General features: G+C 53.5%; 1 protein-coding gene across 3 annotated transcripts; it reads right to left on the bottom strand.

Moving 5' to 3' along the window:
* Positions 1–302: 302 nt before the first annotated feature.
* Positions 303–21,497, bottom strand: MPP2 (membrane protein, palmitoylated 2 (MAGUK p55 subfamily member 2)). Of its 3 annotated transcripts, none has more exons than XM_012659093.1 (12): positions 21,393–21,497; positions 16,153–16,271; positions 7,249–7,401; positions 6,939–7,088; positions 6,324–6,551; positions 5,380–5,511; positions 5,166–5,271; positions 5,014–5,082; positions 4,627–4,788; positions 3,784–3,986; positions 3,298–3,426; positions 303–2,105 (listed from the first exon to the last, which is right to left on the bottom strand). In XM_012659093.1, the coding sequence occupies exons 1-12, from the start codon at positions 21,421–21,423 to the stop codon at positions 1,929–1,931; spliced, it is 1,659 nt and encodes a 552-aa protein (XP_012514547.1). In that variant the 5' UTR covers positions 21,424–21,497; the 3' UTR covers positions 303–1,928. The 3 variants fall into 3 exon arrangements, with proteins under 3 accessions (XP_012514547.1, XP_012514545.1, XP_012514546.1); XM_012659091.1 differs by lacking the exon at positions 21,393–21,497 and adding an exon at positions 17,845–17,978; XM_012659092.1 differs by lacking the exon at positions 21,393–21,497 and adding an exon at positions 17,845–17,956 and having other exon boundaries at positions 16,171–16,271.
* Positions 21,498–21,810: the final 313 nt, after the last annotated feature.

Genomic DNA, 21,810 nt, shown 5'->3' on the forward strand with positions numbered 1-21,810 from the left:
GTATTTCCAAGTCCCACAGGGACAGTGGGAACTGGCAAGTGACCCCATGGCTTCAGGTCAGCTGGAAAACACCCTATTTTCTCCCCACTTCCAGTCCCCTTAGGCTGAGGGTGAGGTGACTCGAGGGAGAGTTGAATCAAGGATGAAAAGACACTGAGTAAAGGGCAAAGAAGAGCACGAGGGTGACGGCATAGCGTGCGCAGAGCCACACAGATGCGACAGGTGCAGGCTTGACCTTTACATCTCATGCATCTCCTATGCGAATGCAAATGAGTCCTAATACAATAAATATATTTCTCACATTTGTAATAAATATTCTGTTTATTCTCCCTCCCCTTCCCTAGGAAACGGGCACACAGTGGTTCAGGGGCCAGCCATGGCTGACTCTGCAGCGAAGACTGATTAAACACTCAGAGGAACTGGGAGGCACAGGGGCTGGGGGTTGGGGCGACCTGGGTAGTCCCCTGGGAGGGCCCCTGGGAGGACGGCTGGTGGCAGAGAGGGAAGAGGGATGAGGATGAGATGCCTGGGGGAGTCTAGGACAGCATTCTTTTCTTAAAGGGGATTCTCCTATTTTACAAAACTGCCCTCCCCAAGGACTGGAGGGTGGCATCTAGGGTGGGGGCATAATAAGAGCAGAGGAGACATCTGGGGAGGCAAGGCTCTGGAATCTGGGACAAAGGTTTCATAAGAAATGGAGATGGTGGGGAACCCCCAGAAAGGGGCCATTCTCTCCCCTCCACCAAAACCAAACCACCCCCACACACGCGCGCGCACACACACACACACACCAGTGCCAGGAACAAGAACAGGCGCCCCAGCACACGGACCCACAGGCTGTGCAGACTACAGTGTGAATGGCGCCCCCTGGAGTTGTGCATGAGGAACCTGCCAGAGGGCAACCATCCCTCTCCAAGCCCATGCACGATGCTCTGGGGCTCTCAAGGTGCCCCCGCACTCCTCCTCAGCCCCTCCAGGCCAGCAGCCCTGATGCAAGTGGGCTACCTGGACCCAGCCCAAAAGAAGGCCAAAATGGACAAAGGTCATGGTCTGGGCGCCCAAATGTGTCCCCACTGTGGGCCACAGAGAGCTGGGGGCTCTTCGGTCAATAGTAGCAGGCTCCTCGTCACAGGGCTCAGCCCTCCAACCCATCCCTCCCCCGGCTGACCCGCTGGCCCCTGCCAGCCTCGCCCACAGGCAGCAGGGCTGACCTGCTGGGCAACTGGGGAAGTCTGTGGAGAGACTCTGGCAGTGAGACGCTATGGGCGAGGGAGGGACAGAGCAGCATATACCCCTGGGACCCTGCCCCTCTATGAGGAAGCTGAGAGCTGCACTGCTCCCCAGCTGGGGCCACTGGCTCTCACTTTGGCCCCTCCAGCCTTCGAGATGGCACCAGGCTAGCACCACTGCCCAGGGCTGCCTGGCTGCCAGTGGGCCTGGCTCCCCTTGCCACATGGAAACAGCCCAAGGCCTGCTTCTAGGATGCAGAGGTGACAGGTGGGAGGAGCCCAGGAACAGGGTGAGGGTGGCCAGTCCTGAGGAGAACGGGTAACTGGGGAGAGGTGTCAGGGGGCAATGTACCTACTGACCATGTTGTCCCAAAGCAGCTTTTTTCTTCTCTGGACTGAGCATTATGGAGGGGATGCTGACATACTCCTGGGCACAGCTTGGCCCTCAGAGGGGGATATCTAGTGGCCAATAGACATTGGGAGTAGGCAGCACCTGGGCACAGAGGTACCCCATGAAGGCCCACCTCCCTGGCAGTACACGCCTCCGCGCTGGAGCCAGACCTAGGGCCCACTGGGAGCTGTTACCCAAGGAGAGCCAGGGGTGGAGGCTAAGGACTGCGGCAGGGGCCACGGGTGGGGAAGGGGATGGATTCAGGTTCTGGGTCTCAACATGAGGGGCTGAGGCCCGGCTGAACAGGCTCAGTACACCCAGCTGACGGGCACCCACTGGGGCTCCGTCCGCAGCTTCTCCATGGCTGCCTGGAGCTCGCGGAAGGTCCTCTCCAGGTTGCTGTTCACCAGGCTGAGGTCAAAGTAGTGCCCGTAGCCCCTCTGGATGCGGCTGCTCTCCTCCACCGTCCGCCTCAGGTCCGCCTCCTGCCAGGCACCGGGGGACGTCCCTCCAGTTAGGGGGCTCCATGGCCTGTCCCGCCCTCCCCAAAGCCCAACCACACCCCTCCCTGCATGCCCCAAGGTAGCTCTACTGCAACCGTGGACAGATGAGGGAAGGAAGGAAATAAGCTTTAGCACGTGCCAAGCATGGCACCAAATGCTTTGCAACCCATGCAATTTTCACTACAGTTCTGCAAGGCTGCAAGGCAGGATGAATTAGCTCCCATTTACAACAGAGAAAACTGAGGTACAAAGAGGTCCCATAGCTGGCCAGGGGCTGAACAGGGTCTGCCTGACTCCCAAGCCAGTGCTCCCTCCAGTCTGCCTAGGCCCCTTGCCTTTGCAGCTGGTACCAGGGCAACCCACAAGTGCCCATGGCAATCCCCACCCCTGACCCAGGGGAAGCTGGCTGGGCAGGGGGGGGCAGGGAACTTGAAGGCTGACTTAAATAAGCCGAAGCCAGCTGTGTCCCAGCAGCTCCAGTTGGCCACATCTGTTGCCAGGGAGGAGGTGGCCAGAGTTCCCTCAGGGGGCCACCGGCAGAAGGGAGTCCAGCCCAGGCAGCCTCTCCAGAGCCCCAGCGGACCTGGGGCCTGAGAGCTGCAGTACCAGGCGTGGCCAGCGGAGGGACCCCTGAGCTCTAAGCTCTGCAAAGCCCACAACTCCTGGGAAGGCGGCAGCAAGGCACCGGGTCCTGCTACCAAGCTTGCAGCCTCTTCTCCAGACGCTGCCTGCTCCCTGTGCTAACTCACGACTCCAGCGAGCCGTCCAGCCTCTGGCTTCCTCCCTCCCTTCAGCCTCCCCTGAGCTGTAAGCAACCCCGGGCCCACCTAGCCCACCTCTGGCCCACAGGTCTTCCACGGGCCCTCTGGAAGTCCTCTGGCCAGCAGCCCTCTGTGCCAGTGGAGTGGACCAAGCAGTGGACCTGGATTCAGAAGCTCCTGCACCCCAGGCTAGCTGTGTCCCCGGCTCGCTCTGAGACTTTGGACTCTTCACTTCCTCCCCAGACCTCCCTTTCCACATCTATAAAGCCGGGATCACAGTCCTCCCTCACTGATAACTTGAGTGGGTACCTCTCCCTTCACCCACCACCACCTCCTTCTCTTCATTAGCTGGGGCTGCCCCCAGCACCCCAGGCAGCCAGCAGACCCCTCCCCCCATGCCGCAGAGCCCTCACCGTCAGCTGCTTGGTGGACACTCCGCTCTCCAGCGCAGCCCGGTTCATGGCCCGCAGAGTCTCAAAGTCCGGGGCCTCGATGAACACCACGTATGGGACAAACTCGGCTGTTCTCAGCACCTTCACTGCCTGCGGGAGGAGAAGGGGGGTCTGGGAGTATATCCCCACGTCCGCCCTGGGAATTGGAGGAAGGCTATCTGGGGTGACTGACTGTGGTGGGCACCTGAGAGTGGATGACAAAGGAGTGCCTGGGGCTCTGGGACATGAGTCCCGGGGACGAATGGTAGCCCAGCAGCCGTGAGGTGGCTGGAGGAGTCTAGAGGAGGAACGGGAGACCTGGGAGACTGAGAAAGAGGTTCTGGGTGGGCTGGGTCCCTCGCAGTAGTTGAGGGTGGAGGGGATGTATGAGTGTGCTTGGGTGACAAGTGCCTGGAAATATATGGGGGAGCAGAGAGGATGCTGGGAAGGAGCGGGCGGGGGCGGTACCTGGGGGTTGACATCCAGCACGCACACCTTGCCGGCAGCGACCACACCCCGGATGGAGTCGATGCGTGTGCCATACAGGTTGCCCTCGTATTCGCCATGTTCCAGGTAGCGCCCAGCACGGATGTCAGCCTCCATCTCCCCCCGGGACACGAAGCTGTAACCCTGGCCTTCCCGCTCTGAGTCCTTGGGTCGCCGGGATGTGTCTAGGGTGTAGGAGGGGCCGAATGGGCACAGGCAGGTCACCCAACTCAGACACTCATGCACACGTCCTACCTGTGCTCCCCTGTTCTCACCTTGCCAGCACTGCTGCCTCCCCACACCCCTGCCCTCACCCTCTCCTCTGGCACACAGTTTGTACAGATGGGAGGCTGAGGCCCAGAAAGGGTAATGTGCAGCCGAAAGTCACACAGTAAGGGCCAAGCAGACCTGGGGCAGCACTCTCATTTCTGCCTCCGGCAGCCAGGAGCTTCCGCCACTCCTGCTGGTCCTGTCACTAAGAAGCCCTGTCTTCCACAAGGCCACACACAGCTCATAGCCCTATTTCACCTGGGTCCCCAGTTGGACACTCATTTTTTTCACACCTTTTATTATAGCAAGTGAAACATGAGAGAAGGAAAGGGAGGCAAGCCCAGCCCACTTGGCCACCCGCTGCGGGGCACCTCCGTTGCCTCTCCCGAGCCTGCAGGACCCCCATCCACCCGCAGAGGGCGCACACCCCACACCATGCACCCGAAGGTGCTCCTGGTGCGGGTGAAGATGCCCAGCCCTGGACCCAACCCTGGCTCCCAGGGCAGCCTGTACTTTCTGTCGCCCACCCAGCAGTGCCCAGCGGAACCCACTCACAGGGCACCGTGGTGCCGTAGCGATCTGGATCCCACATGATGAGCTTGTTCTTCAGGCTGCGCCGGCCCACACCCTGAGCGCCAATCAGCACCAGGGTTTTCCGGCGGAATGGGGGCATGCGGGCCACCTCCTCGTAAATGAGCAGCTCGTGGCGGTCAAACTCTGGACACAGGGAGATGGCACTGCTCATCAGGCTACACGGCGGGGGAGGGCAGAGCTATCAGGGAGGCCAAGGGTAAGAGGGCTCAGGACCAGGGAAGCAGGCAGGAACTGGGAGGAACCGGGCAGGCCTAGGGACAGGGCTGGTGAGCGTATTCACAAGTCATGGAGGGGGAGGGGATATGCAGTATTAGAGGAGGACAGGGGAGAGGGGGCTCTAACACCCACCTGCATTCTTGGTGGTCAAATACATCATTCTCTTCTTTTTCTTTCCTGAAAGGCTGCCGCATAGGGTCCCTAGCCATAGTGAGGTGGGTGAGCGAGGCAGGCAGGGCCCTGCCAGGTCCCAGATTGGGGTCTGGGGTGGGGGGACCTCCTACCTGAGGTCGGTGTCAGCTCCAGGTCCCGCTTGACAAATGCTTTCCGCTTCTCCTCCAGCAGCTGGCTGGGGATGAGCCCGGCACTGCCCCCTTCTACGTGGCATGCCTGAAATGGACATGACAGAAGACCTGCCTGAGCCAGAGGACCTCTCTCCACACCCTCGCCTCCCCCACACGCCATACCTGGAGAGGCTGCAGGGCGCCCAGGGCTCACCTGCCACCAGTTGGCATCGTCCTGGTTTACAATCTGGAGCAAGTCCCCAGCGTTGAAACGTAGGCCTGCTTCCTTGCAGGGGATGAGGCTGTCTCGGACCGGGTCATAGTCAAAGTGGCATTTGACAAATACCTAGGCCCAGGAATCGGGGAAGGGTCAAGGGAAGGGGAAGGGGAAAGCTCCCGGGGGTGGCGTGGGGTGGGTGTGTGTGTGACACAGTCCACCCCCAGCCCACTCCCCTCATAAAGACGCAAGAGGTGCTGGCACTGCCTCCCCACCAGAAGAGTGATGCCACCAGGCCCACCTGGCTCCCCTCCCTGGTACCAGCCACCCTTCGCATCTACAACTAAGGGGACTAGATTGAGGGGTGAGAAAACTGCTTAGGGTTGGGAAGGGCCTTAGAACCAAGGAGGTGGGATCACGGGGTAGTGGACAAGACCTTGAAACCCACTCCTAGACCCCTCCCTCCACCCACCCCCTCCCTTTGGAGGGGTCTCTGGTAGAGGGCGAGAGAACCAATAGGAAAGATAGGCAGAGCAGCCGGCCCTACGCAATCCACCAACCAGGAGGCAGCTGTCTGGAACACGTGACAAGCCCCATCCTGTGCATGCGCACTGCACATGTGCTCGAAGACCGCTGCACACGATACAGGTGCTCACTGGTACATGCTCTGGCCAAGGATGTGTACACAACCTTTGCACATGCGCATGAGTGCCTAAGCATAATGTGGGCAAATGCATGAGCCCGTGCACGTGCATCACACATAGAGGCCTGAACTGGCCTGTACTCAGCTGCCCCTAGCCTGCAGGTCCCACTCCCCATCTTGCCCCCGAGCAAACAGGCTGGAAAGGAGGAGCTCCATGAGACCTGCGACCCCAGAAGCTAGGAGGCTCAACCATCCCTTGGACCTTGAGCTGGGTGAGGGACTGGGTGGAGGGGCCCACCTGGCGGGGCAGATGGGGCTCCTGGTAGCTGGGCAGGATCTTGAGGATGACGCTGCCGCTGGCGCTGCGCAGGAGCTCCTGCAGCGCGCGGGGGTCGCTGCCCACCGGTTGCCCGTTCACCTCCTTGATGATGTCGCCCACGTGCAGCAGGCCTTGCTGAGCCACCATGCCCCCGTGCAGAATGCGCGCGATCACCAACTCACCGCCCTCCACGCGGAACGTCACACCCTGGGGGACCGAGGGCGTGTATGATGGGGCCCCAGCTGCTCCAAGTCAGAATCTTCGAATAGGTCTCCTAATAGGCCCTCCATTCCTGTCCCCACCCGCCCATCCCCGCCCTCACAAAGTCCTTTTCCATCCTTCTTCCCAAATTCTTCACTTATAGGAGGCGCTAATGGGGGAAAGGGGGCAGACGGAGAGGATCTGACACATGTATGTGCGCAGCTGCGTGCACAGTGTCTGGTCTCCTGGGTCTGCACAGGCCCTGCCCGGTGCAAAGCTAAAGCTGAGTCCATCTTCATCATCCTGATCGGTTCTTTTTTTTGGTCCTCAACTGGTTACTCTCAATCCCTGCCCCCACCAGCCCCCACCTCTGACCCCGCCCAGCACCCTCACCAGATGCTCTCCAGCTGTCTTGCGGATGCCCACCATGCGCACTGCGTCGGGAGGTACCGGCTGGTTGCTGAATGTGGGGTCCAGGCCAGGGCTGGGAGGTGGTGTCTCATAGGTCTTTGAGGCCACAGAGTCGTGCGTCTCCAGAAGGGACTGGGCAGGTGGTGGGATGAGGAGGGACAATGGGGCAGTGCCCTGTGGTCCCTTCCCATCCCAGCTCCCAACTTCCTGCCCGCCCCTGCCCCAGCGTCACGTCCCAGGCGCCACCCCGGACCCCTTCTGCTCTCCCACCCCAGCCCCAGCAGCCAGGAACCTGGAAGTGGGGCTCCTGGAGGATGCGGGCCAGCTCAGCGGCGGTGCTGCTCTGCTCCGCCAGCTGCGCCAGGTCCCGCAGGATCTCCTGCACCAGCTCCAGGTTGTTGTCTCGGACAGCTTCCAGCTTCGTCTCCTCCAGCCTTTCGTGGGCCTGGGGGTGGAGGCAGAAAAGGTGAGGCTGGGCTCTTCCCTAGAAGGTCTGGGATCCAAAACGGTGCCCCCTTGCTCAGCTCGCAGGCATTTCCCCACCCGACCCCCAGCCCCTTCACAGCTCCAGCCCCCAATGCTGACTTTAGAGCCCACCACAGCATTGCTTCTCACTCACTCGCACACAAGCACACTCACACGAGGGCGTGCGATTCTTTGCTTTCTCTTTTCTTCCCCAAAATGATGATTAAGACCCGGTTTAAGGAAAGGAGAATCCACAAGACAAACCTTCATTTGCATCCCTTTGCCACAGAGGGTCATCAAAAATTATCAAGTTGTCCCTAGCCCCCAGGACCTTATATACATCATAGTTCAAGGACAGCTTCTTTTACCCCACATCATGGTTGCGTGGGGCCTTGGAGACCCTGCCGCCCAGGATGAGGAAGCCAAGAAGGTGGAGTAACTTTCCTAAGGTCACTGGGACTTGAACCTGGGTCTCCAGGCCCTCAACCCAATGCTCCCAGTGAGTGAGGGGACAAAAAAATCAGTACATGGTGCCAGGAGAGGGCCCTGCACCTACTTGTTGCTCTACTGGCTCTGGGCTCCATGACAAGGTGCTCTGAAAATGGAAAAGGTGCTCAGTGACAGTCCAGTGAGGAGCATTATGTTAGATGCATTGGAAAAAAAGGAGTTGCATGTAGGGAATATGTATGAAGACTTTTTCCCCCTCTGAATCATTTGAAAGATAGTTGCAAACAATACAAGCCACTTCATCCCAAAGTATTTCTGCATGTATCTCCTAAGAACAAAGACATTCTTCTGCATAAACTACAATACCATTATCCTATGCGAGAAATTTAACATTGATATATTGATACAATATTATTTAACAGACAGCCCATATTCAAATGTTCACTCTTGTCCAAAAATATCCATTATAGTTCTATTTTTTTCTGATCCAGGATCTAATCAATGATCATATGTTGCATTTGGTTGTCAAATCTTTTTATTCTTCTTTAATTTAGAACAGACCCCAATAACTTTTGGACTTTCAGGATATTTTTAGATTTATCTGATTGTTTCCTCATGATTAGACTTAATTGTTTTCGCAAGAGTTCTACACAGGTGATCTTGTGTTTTTCCCATCCTTTGAGACCATGTGACAATCCTGTTCTCCAATAATCCTTCAGCAATGGATTTAGCATCCATGTATGACCCTTGTCCAAATCAATTATTATTAATATATTGGAGACTTTAAAATACTATCTATCATCCCTTCTACATTTCTTAGGTGGCATTCTACTATAAGAAAGAGATTTTCTTTTCTTCCTTCCACCCTGCCCGCTTCCCTTTCTCTCTCCCTCTCTCGTGGTATCACTGTGGATTTTTGTTTACTCAATGTGCTCTAATCCTTTACTGTCAGTATCTTTGTTGGCTCAGTTTATCCCAAATTTGTCCGGTGGGCACCCCCTTCACACCTGTGTCCTGTTGACTTGTTTCCCTCAGTTCTTAAGAACCTCCCTCATTCTGGCCCAGGCTCATCTGATACTTTCCCCACATCAGGTGTGGAATCAGCAATTTCTCCATGCAACTCAGACTCCTTTTGGCAGGGAATGGTATTTAGAAACCAAGATCTGGGCACTCAGTACTCATTGCTTCTGATGCGTCATTTCTTTAGTAGACATTTATTTGTCAATACTGATAGTTCCAATTAACATCAAACTCTAGGATTTTCCTCATCTTCTCCCATTCCATATTTGTATCTCTCTTCTCCTTCAGTGGAACTGATTTCCCCATAACATCGACATATATATTTATTTGTTCTGTCCTTTAATATTCAAAAAAGTATCAGAATTGCTATATTACTGCTACTCTCTATCACAGAATTACTAAGAAAAAAATCAAGATGTATCTGTAATTCTCTTTGTCCTCAGAATATTGATGTCTAATAGAATTTACAGCATTAATGGAAGTGTCCTGTAGCTCTTCTGTCCAATATGGTAGCTGCTGGCCACATATCATTATTGAAATGTGGCAAGTATTTTATTTAAGCATTTTAGTTTAAGTATTGCCTTAGTCCATTTTTGCTACTATAACAAAATACCTGAGACTGGGTAATTTATAAATAATAAAAATTTATTTCTTACAGCTCTGGAGGCTGGGAAGTCCAAGATCAAGGCACTGTCATTCAGTGTCTGGTAAAGGCCTTCTTGCTATGTCCTCACATGGCAGAAGGTGGAAGGGTAAAAAGGGCCTACCTGGTTCCCTCCAGCCCTTTTATAAGGTCACTAATCCCATTCATGAGAGCTCCATCCTTATGACTTCATCACTTTCTAAAGGCTCCACCTCTTAATGCTGTTGCATTGGCAATTAAGTTTCAACAAGAATTTTGGAAGGGATCCAAACATTCAAACCATAGCAAGTATTTTCATTTCAATTTAAGTATTTAAATAAATAGCCATATGTGGCTAGTGGTTACTGTACTAAATGGCACAGCCTTAGAATATATCCCACGTAGGGTGTATAGGCAGAGTATTGTGGGCAAAAGTTACTTGAATTAATTCCTCTTCTGTTTGATTATGCTAACAATTTGACATACAGATAGAGTCACTTATCTGCCCTTAATTTTAGGATTTTTTAAAATTCTTTTTAATTTGATCTTGTTTTTTGAATATGTATTTTTCATGGCTCAAATTTCAACTCTGTATACAAAGTAAACACAAAGTATCAATTCCATCCTCATTGCTTATACCTCACTCACAACCACACCCTACAGGTTAATCCTTTTTGTTAGTTTCCAATTTATCCTACCAGTTTCTTTACACAAAAATAAATATTTCCCTTTCTTTCCTATATAAAAGTTAGAACACTGTATATACTCTTTGATACCTTGGGGCTTTGGTTTGTTTAACTGATTAGGTTTGTTGTCTGGCTTTTTACTTACCAGTATGCCCTGGAAATCACTCCATGCCACTACATGCAGATCTTCCTCTATTATTATTTGTTTTTAATTACTGCATTTGGCTTCATTGCATGACTGGAGTCCCGTAATTTATTCATCCAGTCCCCAATATTTCCAGTATTTTGCTATTGCAAATAATGCTACAGTGAATAGGCTTGGCATAGTGCTCTATATCTGTGGAGAAGATCTTCCATGTAAATTCCTAGAAGTCTTGCTGGGTTGAGCGGTAAACACATAAATATAAAATAAACGTAAGTAATTTTCTTAGATATTGACAAATTCTCCTCCATGGGGCTTGGGCCAATTTGCCCTCCCACCAGCACTGTCTGAGAGATTTTCCTAAAGCTTACCACCAGAGCGTTGATCAAACCTCTGAATATCTGCCAATCACATGGATGAGAAATGATCTCTCAGTGGGGCTTAATTTGCATTTTGCTTATTATGAGTGAAGCCAAGCATCTCTTCATATGTTTAAGGGCCATCTGCATATCTTTTTCTGTGAACTATCTGTTCATGTGTTTTGCCAATTTTTCTATCAGGTCTCAGATTTTTTTCTTTTTCCCATTTTAAAAAAATGTTTCTTCTGTTTTGGGAAGATTAGCTCTTTGTTTGTGATATCTCTTACAAATTATTTCCCCCCAGTTTGCCATTTGTCTTTTGATTCTGCTTATGGTATTTTTGCCATGCAAAAAAATTTTTTAGTATGGTTGTATTTATTAATCTTTTATGCATCTGAATTTTGAGGCATAGTTTTTTAAAAGGGGGGGGCTTTCCCCAGACACAGATCCATGTTTTCTTCTAGGACAAGTACAGTTTATATTTTCACATTTAGATCTCTGATCTGCTTGGAGTTCATTCTGATACATGGTGTGAGGTATGGACCCACTCTGATGTCTTTTGAAATGACTATCTGATGTCTCAATACCATTATTAAAAATTCATAAGAAAAGTATTTGATTTTTTTTTAGGTGTGAAAATGGTGGTGTGATTATGTTTTTAAAAGAACCCTTGTCTTTTGATATACATACTGAAATACAGATAAAATTATATTATGTCTGAGATTTGCTTCAAAATAATTCAGGAGAGAGGGAAGTGGGTGGAGATATGGATGAAACAAGATTATTCACGAGTTGTTAAATGTTGAAATGGGGTGATGGATGATGGGAGTTCAGGATATCATTTTGAAATTTTCCATAATAGAAAGTTTTTTAAGCCCATGAGATAGGGAGATTTTAATAACATCTCATAGGAATATTACGAGGATTTGCTGAGAAGGACACAGTGGCTGGCACACAACAGGTGCTCAGTAAAGGTTAGACGCTCTCTGCCTAGGTTCCCCTAAACAGGCCTGGGCAACAGCATCCAACATGGCCCCACAGTCACCCAAAGCATCCTCTGCCAAGTGGCCAGCATTTTGGACTGACTCCCACAGCCTGGCTGGGCAGAGTGTTCCTACTGGGAGAAACAGACAACCGAAGGGACAAAGGAGTAGCGCTCGGGGACAGGGATGTGATCCTAGTCACTTAGTTCAGCACAGCCCATAGAGACCCTCAGTGAGAGATGGAGGTGTCCCTGGCTTTGTGTCACCACTGTGCCTAGGATAATGCTGGGAATCGAAACCCCCATAACTGAGTTTCAATAATGAACAAAGACACTCAGGCAGCGACAATCTCACCATGGCAACCCTAATGGTGCTTCTTCAGTTTAAGGGAAGCCAGCTCTGGCCCAGGTGTCCTGACATGAGCATTAGAAAGATTGCTTGTTTGGGCCTTGGCCCCTTGTGTACTATGGGTGGGTGGAGGACAAGTTTCCCCAGGAGACTCGCTTGATCAAGGGGTTGCCAGGGTGCCTCCTAAGTCACTAACCTCCCATCTTTGACTTAATGACACCCCCTCCCCCACCCAGGGCTGATCCATCCCTCCTCCTGTGGCCACCTCTGGGCACTTTATACCTGCAGATGTAAAAGCACAGCTTTCCAAGCTTAACCTGCACAGCCCAGAGGAAGCTTTAAACATTTAATCATTCAAATACAAAACAAACACCTCAGCAGGCTGACCTAAACAGCTGATGGACCAGCATGATCACAATTTGCAACACACTTTTTGGACTTTGGAAACTCAGAACTGGATTAATCATAATCCTTGCTTCATGGTATATGCTCATGATTGGTTTGCACATGGCTTCTTTGTAGTTAGTGAGTATTAGACATTTTTATGGATATAACAAGGATATAAGAACCCACCACCCAAACCAAAAACAAGGCTCTTGACAACATCCTACATCTACCCACATGCCCCACTCACCCTGCCACTCCCAGAAAGCCCTGTCTTGGTTCCCTGTTTTCATCATCCCCAGCTTCCTGTTTAAAGAGCTTTAATATATCTATATGTAGTCTACATAGTCCTAAAATGGATATAGTTACTTTTACCTTTACAAAAAGGGAATCATGGTTTTATTTATATATTATTATGTTAAATATTATATATTAACAATATGATATATTATTAAATATTATTAATATAATATATTATTATATATTTGTATTATATATATTCTTCCGTGGGGCCTGATTTTTTTCACTTAATATTATTAAGTAAAAAACTATTTTACTTACTACTTTTTCACTCACTATTATTTTGCTAAGATTTATGCTTATTTTTCATATCAAGTGATAAATGCAGTATTAGAGGCTCCAGGCCCCAAAACCAGAAGCGTGACTTGAATTTCTGCAGCAACCATTTGTCTCATTCTGCTCTGAAAATCATCCTCAGCAAAGCAGGGGCTCAAGCTCATGATAGACCAGAAGCGTGGGCCAGGGACACACTGGTTCACGGTGGGCCAGCGCTGCCACCCAGCTCTGCCGGCTCCTGCTTCGGGGCCACAGTAGGCTGCAAATGCAGAAACACCACACAGCCACTTCTTTGAAAAGCCTTTCCCTCCGCCCTCCCACTCCAACCCCTCTGACTGTGGCAGAAGGAATTCTCATTTGAAGCCCAGGCTCATAATTAAATAGTTCAGAAACTAAAAGGCATCCCAGTGAGGGGTGTGCCAGAAGGTAAAGGAATTCTTCAGTCTGAGTTTGACAAATGTGACTTGCTCTGGCCAATGGGGCTTAGCAAATGTGATGCAAACAGAGGCCTGGAAAGTGCTTGGAATTTGAGGTTTGTCCCCCCTTGCTGGTGAGACCACCATGTGAAGAAGCCTGGACCACCCTCCTAGAGGAGGAAACCAGGTGGAGGGAGGGGTCTGGCCACTACAGCCGTTGCAGCCTTCCCGGCTGCGACACCGGACATGTGAGTGAGGCCATCCTAGACCACCCAGCCCCAGCTGAGCAAGCCCAGACCAGAAAACCACCCAACCAGCAGGCAGAACGAGGAGAGCCAAAGCACGATTGTTTTACACCACTACACAGTGGGTGGGTGGCTACGCAGCAAGAGCTAACTGATACCCTGGGCTCCCCGCTGCTGTACCCTCTGCCTGTCATGCTCCCCTGTCAGAGCCCCCATCTTAGTGACCTCGCTGGACCCTTATTCTTCTAGGGACCTGTCTTGCTTCGCCAGCTCTCCCACTCCTGCCTCCTCTCTAGACTAGAGTCCTCCCTGGGAATTCCAGTCCAATGCTAAGACTATATTATAACGACTCTTTTTGGTTTAAAATAAAGTCATAAGCTCCACCTAGCCCCACCACGACTCTGAGAGATCAGTATCATTCTCTCCACTTCTCAGAAGAAATAACTGAAGCTCAGAGAGGCTGATAGACATGCCAAAGTCACACAGCAGTCAGTGAATCTTCTGACTCCAGACCCTGTGTTCTTAGATCTTAATCTCATGTGGATTAGTTCACACACTGCATTCATTTGCCTCCCAGCTGGCACATGTCCCCACTGGTAACAATTTTTCAGAATTTATGAATGTCACCTGCCTTGGATTCCTCACCTAGGCCTTGCCTGCTGTGAAAACACCTGATCCACATCAGCCCAGATGCCAGCCACCTGCCAGGGCTGCCACCTGCTGTCTGCAGCCAACCGCCTAGATTTATGGCCTGCCTGCCAGATTTGACTTTCCTGCAGAGCCTTTAACTCTCTGGGTTTGTCCCCTCAGGCCCTGCACCCCCCTCGTTCCAGATCTTCCCAGCCCGGCCCCTCCTGCACTGTCTGCCATATCCCCAGAGAGGAGAGTCAAGGCCAGCTCCACAAGGGTAAGGGCGTGAGGCCAACAGCTACCACATGTGGTTCCAAACCGGTTCCTTTCCTGTGGGTTTTTGCACCACTATGCCAGGAAAACCAAGTTTTTGCAGCTGGATTTTTTATCAAAGTGCTGTGTCTATTAGGTAAGATATCTTAGAAATCTATGTACGTATAATAATTAAAATTGGTGAGAAGGAAGAAGTAGGTCCCCTTGTCCAACATTCTCTGTGCTTGAAACATGCTTAATTACTTGTTTTTGTTTTTATATATATATTTTTAGAGACAGGGTCTTGCTATGTTGCCCAGGCTGGACTCAAACTCCTGGGCTCAAGCAGTCCTCCCGTCTCAGCCTCCTGAGTAGCTGAGGTTACAGGTGCACTTATTTTATTTTTAATAAATGAGTAGAATCCTCAATCACTGAATGAAAAGCAACCTGCCTTTCTCCAGTCTCCTCCAATCTGCTCAGTTTTCTCTTCCCCAAACTTCCCACTGTTAACCCTCTCGGGCTTTTCATCTTCCATTGTCAACAGCTCCTCAAGTCTTCAACCATCCCACAGATGATAAGTGACCAGGCTGTGTCCCCGGGACAAGCGTCCCCCATGGCTACTCTCTCCCTCCAGTGGGACCTGGTCCACCTCTACATTCACACTCCATGCCAGGGCTGGCCACAGCCATGCTGTGACGCAGAGTCCCCTCCCTGTAGAAAATCTACCTGGTACAATCTGGCTGTACCACCTTCTCCCTCCTCAACTTCACTTTATTGCTGACTTCCTGGGCACTGCCACCACAACTCACAGAAGACCCTGGGGACTGCCTCAGTCTTCTCCCCGCCTACCATAGCCCCAGATTCCAATGCCACCGTCGCACCATTGCTTAAAAACCATAGAGGCCCTCGGTGCTCACAGGAGGATGCCCAAGCCCCCAGGCACAGCCCCCAGCACCCCCAGACCTGCCAGCCTCTGCCCAGCTCACACCCCTCACCTCACACCTGAGGGTCCAGCCTCACACCAACACTTACAGCCCCTGCGCACTTCTCTTTCTCACCTCTGCTTCCGCTCCAGCTCTGCCTGTGGCCCAGAGTGCCCTCCCCTTCCTCCTCATCCTTCCACACTCAGCTCAAGTGGCCCTTCCTCCAAGAAGCCTTCCCTGCCCAGCCCAGGTTGGGTTAGGCACCTGCTCCCAAAATGCCTGGTATATCTGCTTCTATCACTGCCATTACCAAATTGCCTTATCATTTTCTCTTTCCATGAGTCTCTCCCCCACCTGACACATGGCAGACCCTAAAAAGACATCTGCACAAAACACTCAAAGGCAGAGGGACAGGCGGGATGAACTCCGGAGATTCCACCGCACAGGCATGCTGGCCCCACCAGTTACACCCTCCACAAACGTCTGTCCCCGCACTCACCAGCCAGGTGTGGGGGCAGCCCCTCTACCTGCAGCCGCTCAGGTTCATCACCCGGGCATGATGTTCTTCCACATACCCCTTCAGAGGGCCTCTTATGCCACATGCCCCATTCTCAGGGCCCCCTGTGGCCAACACCCCATCCCCTACCGTGCCTCCCTAGGCACAGCGTCATTGTGCCCACCTCCCTGGAACACTGTACCTTGGCCAGGGATCTTACTATGGGACTTTCCATAATGCCTCGAAGGAAGATCAGGTCCAGCTCCGCAGCCCCCGTGGCATTAGGGAGGGATCCCAGGTTGTCCAGGACTTGCTGCATGGCTGAGGGAAGGGGTGGGCAGTGAGACACACAGGTAGCAGCTGGGCACAGAAGACTCAAACACACAACACCTCCCCCTCCCCCACTCCCACATCCTACAGAACACAGCCCCTCCCCAGCAGCACGTTCCTCCCTGGCCAGCACAGGCACCCCAGGCCTAGAACAGGGGCTCTGGGGGAGAGGGGCAGTGGGGAGAAGCAGTTTCCTTGGCCTGTTCTTTCTACCCTAGGTAATGCCAGCCTGGGCAGGTGGGAGGCTCCAGGCAACAGGAAAGGACTCTGAAGTGGGGGCAGGGGAGAAAGGGAAGCAGGTGTCAGGTTCCAAGTTCTGCCCTGCACCAGACAACCACAGGCTCAACCTCTAGATGGGCTGAAGCCCCAGTACTCGGCCACCTGCACCTGGCAGGCTCAGGGATGAGAGAGACAGCTTGGAGCATGGCCTTGAGTGCAGGCCAGAGTCAAGCAGGCCCACACAGGAGGCAGGCTTTGTGCAGCATCTAGTCCAAGCCACACCAATAATTCAGTGTGATGTTGCACAAGTCACTGTCACTCACTGGCCTTAGTCTTTCCATCCTGTAAAATGGGCGGGTTGGACTAGATGATATCTATAGACCCTTCAGCTCTGACATACAGTGATCTATAATCATTGAGAAATTAACAAGGATGACATTGGAACTGAAGCTAAGGCCCAGAATGTTGGCAGGAACTGGGAAAACAGGCGCCAGGAGCCTGGGATGGCTGTGGCACCCAAGGGCAGAGGTCAGACCAAGTTGTCCCAGGGATCAGCAAACTCTCAGCCTGGGACAGGACGTAACCAAGGACATGAGAACACCTGAAGCTGGGCCACAGCAATGGCACCAAGGTCTGCAGTGGGGGTTGCCTTCACCCACCGGCAGAGGTGGGAGCTCCAGGCTGTGGCAGATTCTGGGGGAAGGAAGGAAGAAGCAGAGTGTGCCCAGCCGGGGGCAGAGATGGGCAAGGGGTATCATTACTCTGCCACCTTGCCGCCCACACCTATATCTACATAACAGCACCCAAACTATGAAGGAGGGGGGTAGACACACTCCCTGGCACCTCTCAAGGCTCTTGTCAGTGCTCCTCTCCTCCAGGAAGGAATGGGGGTGGAGAGGAGGGGCACCGAAAATCCAGCTGGCAGAGACAGTTCAGGGACTCCTGGACTCCTATCTCCTTTCCCCTCCTCTCCCTGCCTTCTCCAGAAACAACATCTAAGCCTGCCCTCCAGATCCCTTCTGCCCAGGCCAGGGCTTGGCGTTAGTCAGAGACCTGCAAGGCCCTCAGTGGTCTCTGAAAGGGGCCAGGGTAGGGCCCATTCCCACTCTGCCGGAGTATGCTGGGATTCAGCCTCCGCAGCCTGCCAGTTATGGGGGTTGGACTGAGCCAGGGAAGTTGGTGCCCTCTGCTCAGGCCAGCTCTCCTGGAGGGCCGTGCCCCTAGATCCCTCCGGCTCCTGGGGGCCCGCTCCTAGGGCACCCTCCCCAAATGCCCCAAACCACACGAGAGGAGGGTAGGTTAGAGGCCAGCTTCCCCAGCCCCCGCCCCGCCCGCCCTTCCCTACCTTCCCTCCGGAGCTCCGCTTCCTCAGAGGAGCCCAGGGATATACCCTCCAAGGAGGCCCCGCTGCCTGGGCTGCCCGCCATGGCACCCCAGCCCCAGGAGCAGCCCGCACACCGCCGCCTGCCGCCTCCCGGGCCAGAGTGGGACCGCGCTGGAGAAGGCGGGTCTCGGGGAACACCCTCTGGAGTGGCAGCCAATAGCAAGGCTCAGCCGCCGTGGCCGCCCTGCTGATTGGCCGAGGCCCCGACAGGCGCTGCCGCGTGGGGAGCGGGCGGTAACCGGTGGGAGAAGGGCGGTGGGAAACAGAGTCCTCATCCTACAGATGGCCCGATCCCCAGATCCCCAGCCTGTTAGTACCCGTGGGGGTGGGGAGGAGGCGGCTAAGAGGTGTGGGGGGCTGGCGTAAGCGTGAAGTACCCTTCACGACAGGTGCGGCGCCCAGAGACGCTGCCCTTACAGCCGGCTGCAGGAAACCCAGGGGAGAGGGGGTCTTGGCCCCATCTCGTTCCTGTCCCCCTCTTTTCTAGAAGTCCTTCCTCTAATACACCCTTTGCCACCTCCTCCTCGTGCCCTCTGACCTCTGCTCTCTCTCCCCTCTCCAGGCGTTGTTTCCTTTACAATGACCCCTTCAGTCAAACGAAGTCCCCAAGAACGACTCCGTCCTCCACCAGGAGGTAGTAGCACCACAGTGGCTTGGTGCAAATGCCTCAAGCCCCAAATGCCTCCCGCACCTGCCTGCCAGCTCTCCGCAGGAGGAGGCGGGGTACATGGGGAGGTGGCATCACTGCGGGCAGGTGAGGGCTCCCAAGCACTTCTGGCCCCACACCTCAGCAGCAGCTTCTCCCCCCACCCCATCCCCCATTAGCTTTGGCCAAGGGGGTGATGCCCACAAGGCAAGTCAGGCACCTTGGAAACGGGAAAGGAAAAGGTGAGGGCACCTTTATGCAGCAGGGAAAAGGGAAAGGGTAGGCAGGAGGGAGGGGCTTGGCCTCAGCCCAGTGCCCCCGTTCCTCCGAGACCCTGTACCCAAGAGGCCACCACAAGGGTGCTGCAGCCACCAGTCAGCCATTCCTTGAGGAGCGGCACCAGGTCGCATTGCACCCCTGGTTGCCATGGCATCAGGATCACACACCAGGACAGTAACCCAGGGATGCAAGAGAGATTTAAAGGGACAGCTGTATCTGAAGGCAGCTGCCCCGACCCCTGCTATCCCAGCCTTGATTCCGCGGGAAAGGCTGCAGGTCAGGAGACACCAGCGGCAAGATAAATCCTCAGCAGCCTGAGCAAGAGCGAGAACCTGTCTCTACTAAAAAAAAAAAAAAAAAATAGAAAAACTCGCTGGGCATCACGGCACGCGCCTGTAGTCCCAGGTACTCGGGAGGCTGAAGTTGCTTGAGTCCAGGAGTTTGAGGTTGCAGTGAGCTATGGTGATGCCACTGCACTCTACCCAGAGCAACAGAGCAAGACTCTGCCTCCAAAAAAAATAAATAAATAAACGTGAAAAGATAAACTCTCAGCCCCTGTCATCACCCACATATCTCCCAACCCACCCCAACCCTCAGGGAAAGGCCCCTCACTTTACTCAAAGTAGAGTTGGGGTCTCTCTGCAAGAGGAATTCACCCACACCATTGCCCTCCCTCCAAATGACCATGGGTGAAGGGCGGGAGAAGGACCTTGCTGGCCTCACCTTCTGCAGAGTCCCAGGCAGGGATCTCCCAGGGAAGGAGGGAAGGGGGAGCCTGACCTCAGAGGCAGGGGCAGCTGTCTCTCTGTCAGTCCTGTGGGAAGTGTACTGACCACCAGATGACAAGGGGCAGAACCTGCCATGAGATTTTTGAGGCTAGGAGCTCATACAGCCCTGAGTGGGGCAGAGGCTGCGTGAGGGAAGAGAAACACTTTGTAATTCTTCCTTTGGATGTGGGAAGCCAGAAGCAGCCCATGGCACAACAGCAGGGGGAAGCAGGAGCCCCAGGAGTCCTTCGGGGAGGCAGGCCCCCCACCCACACCCCTAGGCTCCACTCCCTGCCCTGTCCCCCTCAGCCTCCACACACCCCTAGCAAGTGGCCTGCAGCAGGGAAGCCAAATTGCTGGGCCTGCTCCTGCACCCCACCCCCCCAGCCAGGCACTATTAATGGGTTTACTGGGCAGCCCAGATTGAGAGGGCTTTAAGCACAGGATCAGGGATGGGTTTAATTAACCCCTAAGCAGCTTATAGTGGGGCCCAGCACTGGAGCTGGACAGGAGATGGAGGCCCTGAGCCCTCCCATGCTGCAGAAGCTGGGGGACACCGGCACAGTCCCTCCACGGCCTGGAGAAGAGGCCTTTCCTCAGGGACAAGGGTGTCACAGTTTAGGCTCTGGCTCACTCACAGCAGCCTTCACTTTCTCAGAGGAGAGGGACAGGGGAGTCGTTCTGATCAAAATGGGGTGGGAGGGGCTCTGTAACCTCTTGCAGAGGCAGCAGCAGGGCTAGAGCAAGGGAAGGAGCTGCATGGGAGGGAGGCATCCAGGCAGGGGGCAGCTCAGACAACTCAGAGTGAAACCATAGCGGTTCACAGCTGCTAGGGCCCTTCTCAAGCCTCTAGCACAGGGAACTTAACCTGGTGGGTCCCTGAACACACTTAAGGGGGCCCATGACCTCCTGGAATGGAATGCAGATTTCGTGCATAGAAGCATGTGTCCATGATGAGGGCCCACGGCTGCCATCAGATCCTCAGAGATCCAGGATCAGTAATAGTTAAAAACACTGATCTTGTCCCGTCACCTCATCTTAGGAGGAACTTAGTTCCTCCAAGGGAAGTGACCAACTCAAGGCCACAGGGTTAATGCCAAAACAAAAGGTCAGCAGCAGTAGCAGCAGCATAATAATTGTAACTATTCCTAACAATGATGTGCTTTCCCCTGTCACAGCCTTGGAGTCTCTTTCCAGAAGAGGAAACGCAAGCTCCAAGAGGTTAAGCAGCTTGCTCCTGAGGCTTTTCTAGCTTGTCTGAGTTGCCCACTCCCTTGCCCTAAAGCCTCCTACAGAGCCACATCCAGGGGTCCTGACCTCCTATTCTTGCGCCTCCAGTCACAGCTTCCTGTGCCCCAGCATCCCTGTCTGCCTCTAGCACATGCTGCTCCAGTGGGCACCGCACCGTGACCTTCTCAGCCCCAGGCTGTGCTGCTGTACTCCCTCCATCCCCAAGCCATCCTTCAAGGCCCAGCTCCCAGGCCACCTCCCAGGGGTACTGCTCTAACCAGCCTGGCCCCATGCCATTGCCCCCAGCCCTACACAGAGGTAAGTCACGCTGTGCCTCCAGCCCTACCCTGGCGCAGGTGTGGGTCTTTGACTCCTCCTCTGCTCTGTCCCAGCACAGGGACCCACACACAAAGGAGATGGCCACCGAGGCTGCAGAAATGAGTGTCTGAGTGGGTGGAGCAGTGGTGGGGGCAGTTTGTTTTTACTTGGAGCTGTGCCAGTGCCTGACTGCTGCTCCCCACCCCTATGTCCTCACCCGGCACCCTCTGACCCCCTGAAATCAGCTGACATCCTCACTGCCTTCTTACCAGACTCGGAGTTGGTGGCGGCAACCGGCATGGTGAGGTAGGCAAGGGCTCTGAAAGGTCTCTCCTGGAGGGGGGAGAGAGGAAGATGAGAGAGTGCAAGGAAAAGGCCATGGGCAAGGGAACAGAAAGGGCCCGCCTTCAGGAACAGCCAACAAGGTAGGAGAGAGAGCACTGCCCACAAGCTGGGGGTGGGTGGTAACAGAGACCCCAACAGTCCTGGCATGGATATTACATGTGTATTTCCCTGACAAGTAGGAGACCAAGGAGGATCAGGGGGTTAACGGATTTGCCCAAGGTCACAAAGCTGCTAAGAGCTACAGTGAATACCCAGGTTTTACGACTCAAAAAAATTTTTTAAAAAGTGTTTCTTCCTGCTCTCGCTCTTTTTTTTGAATGGGGTGGGTAAATAGGAATCCAA

The sequence above is a fragment of the Propithecus coquereli genome, unplaced genomic scaffold (assembly GCF_000956105.1).
Source record: "Propithecus coquereli isolate 6110/MARCELLA unplaced genomic scaffold, Pcoq_1.0 Scaffold598, whole genome shotgun sequence".
Lineage (NCBI taxonomy): Eukaryota > Metazoa > Chordata > Mammalia > Primates > Indriidae > Propithecus > Propithecus coquereli.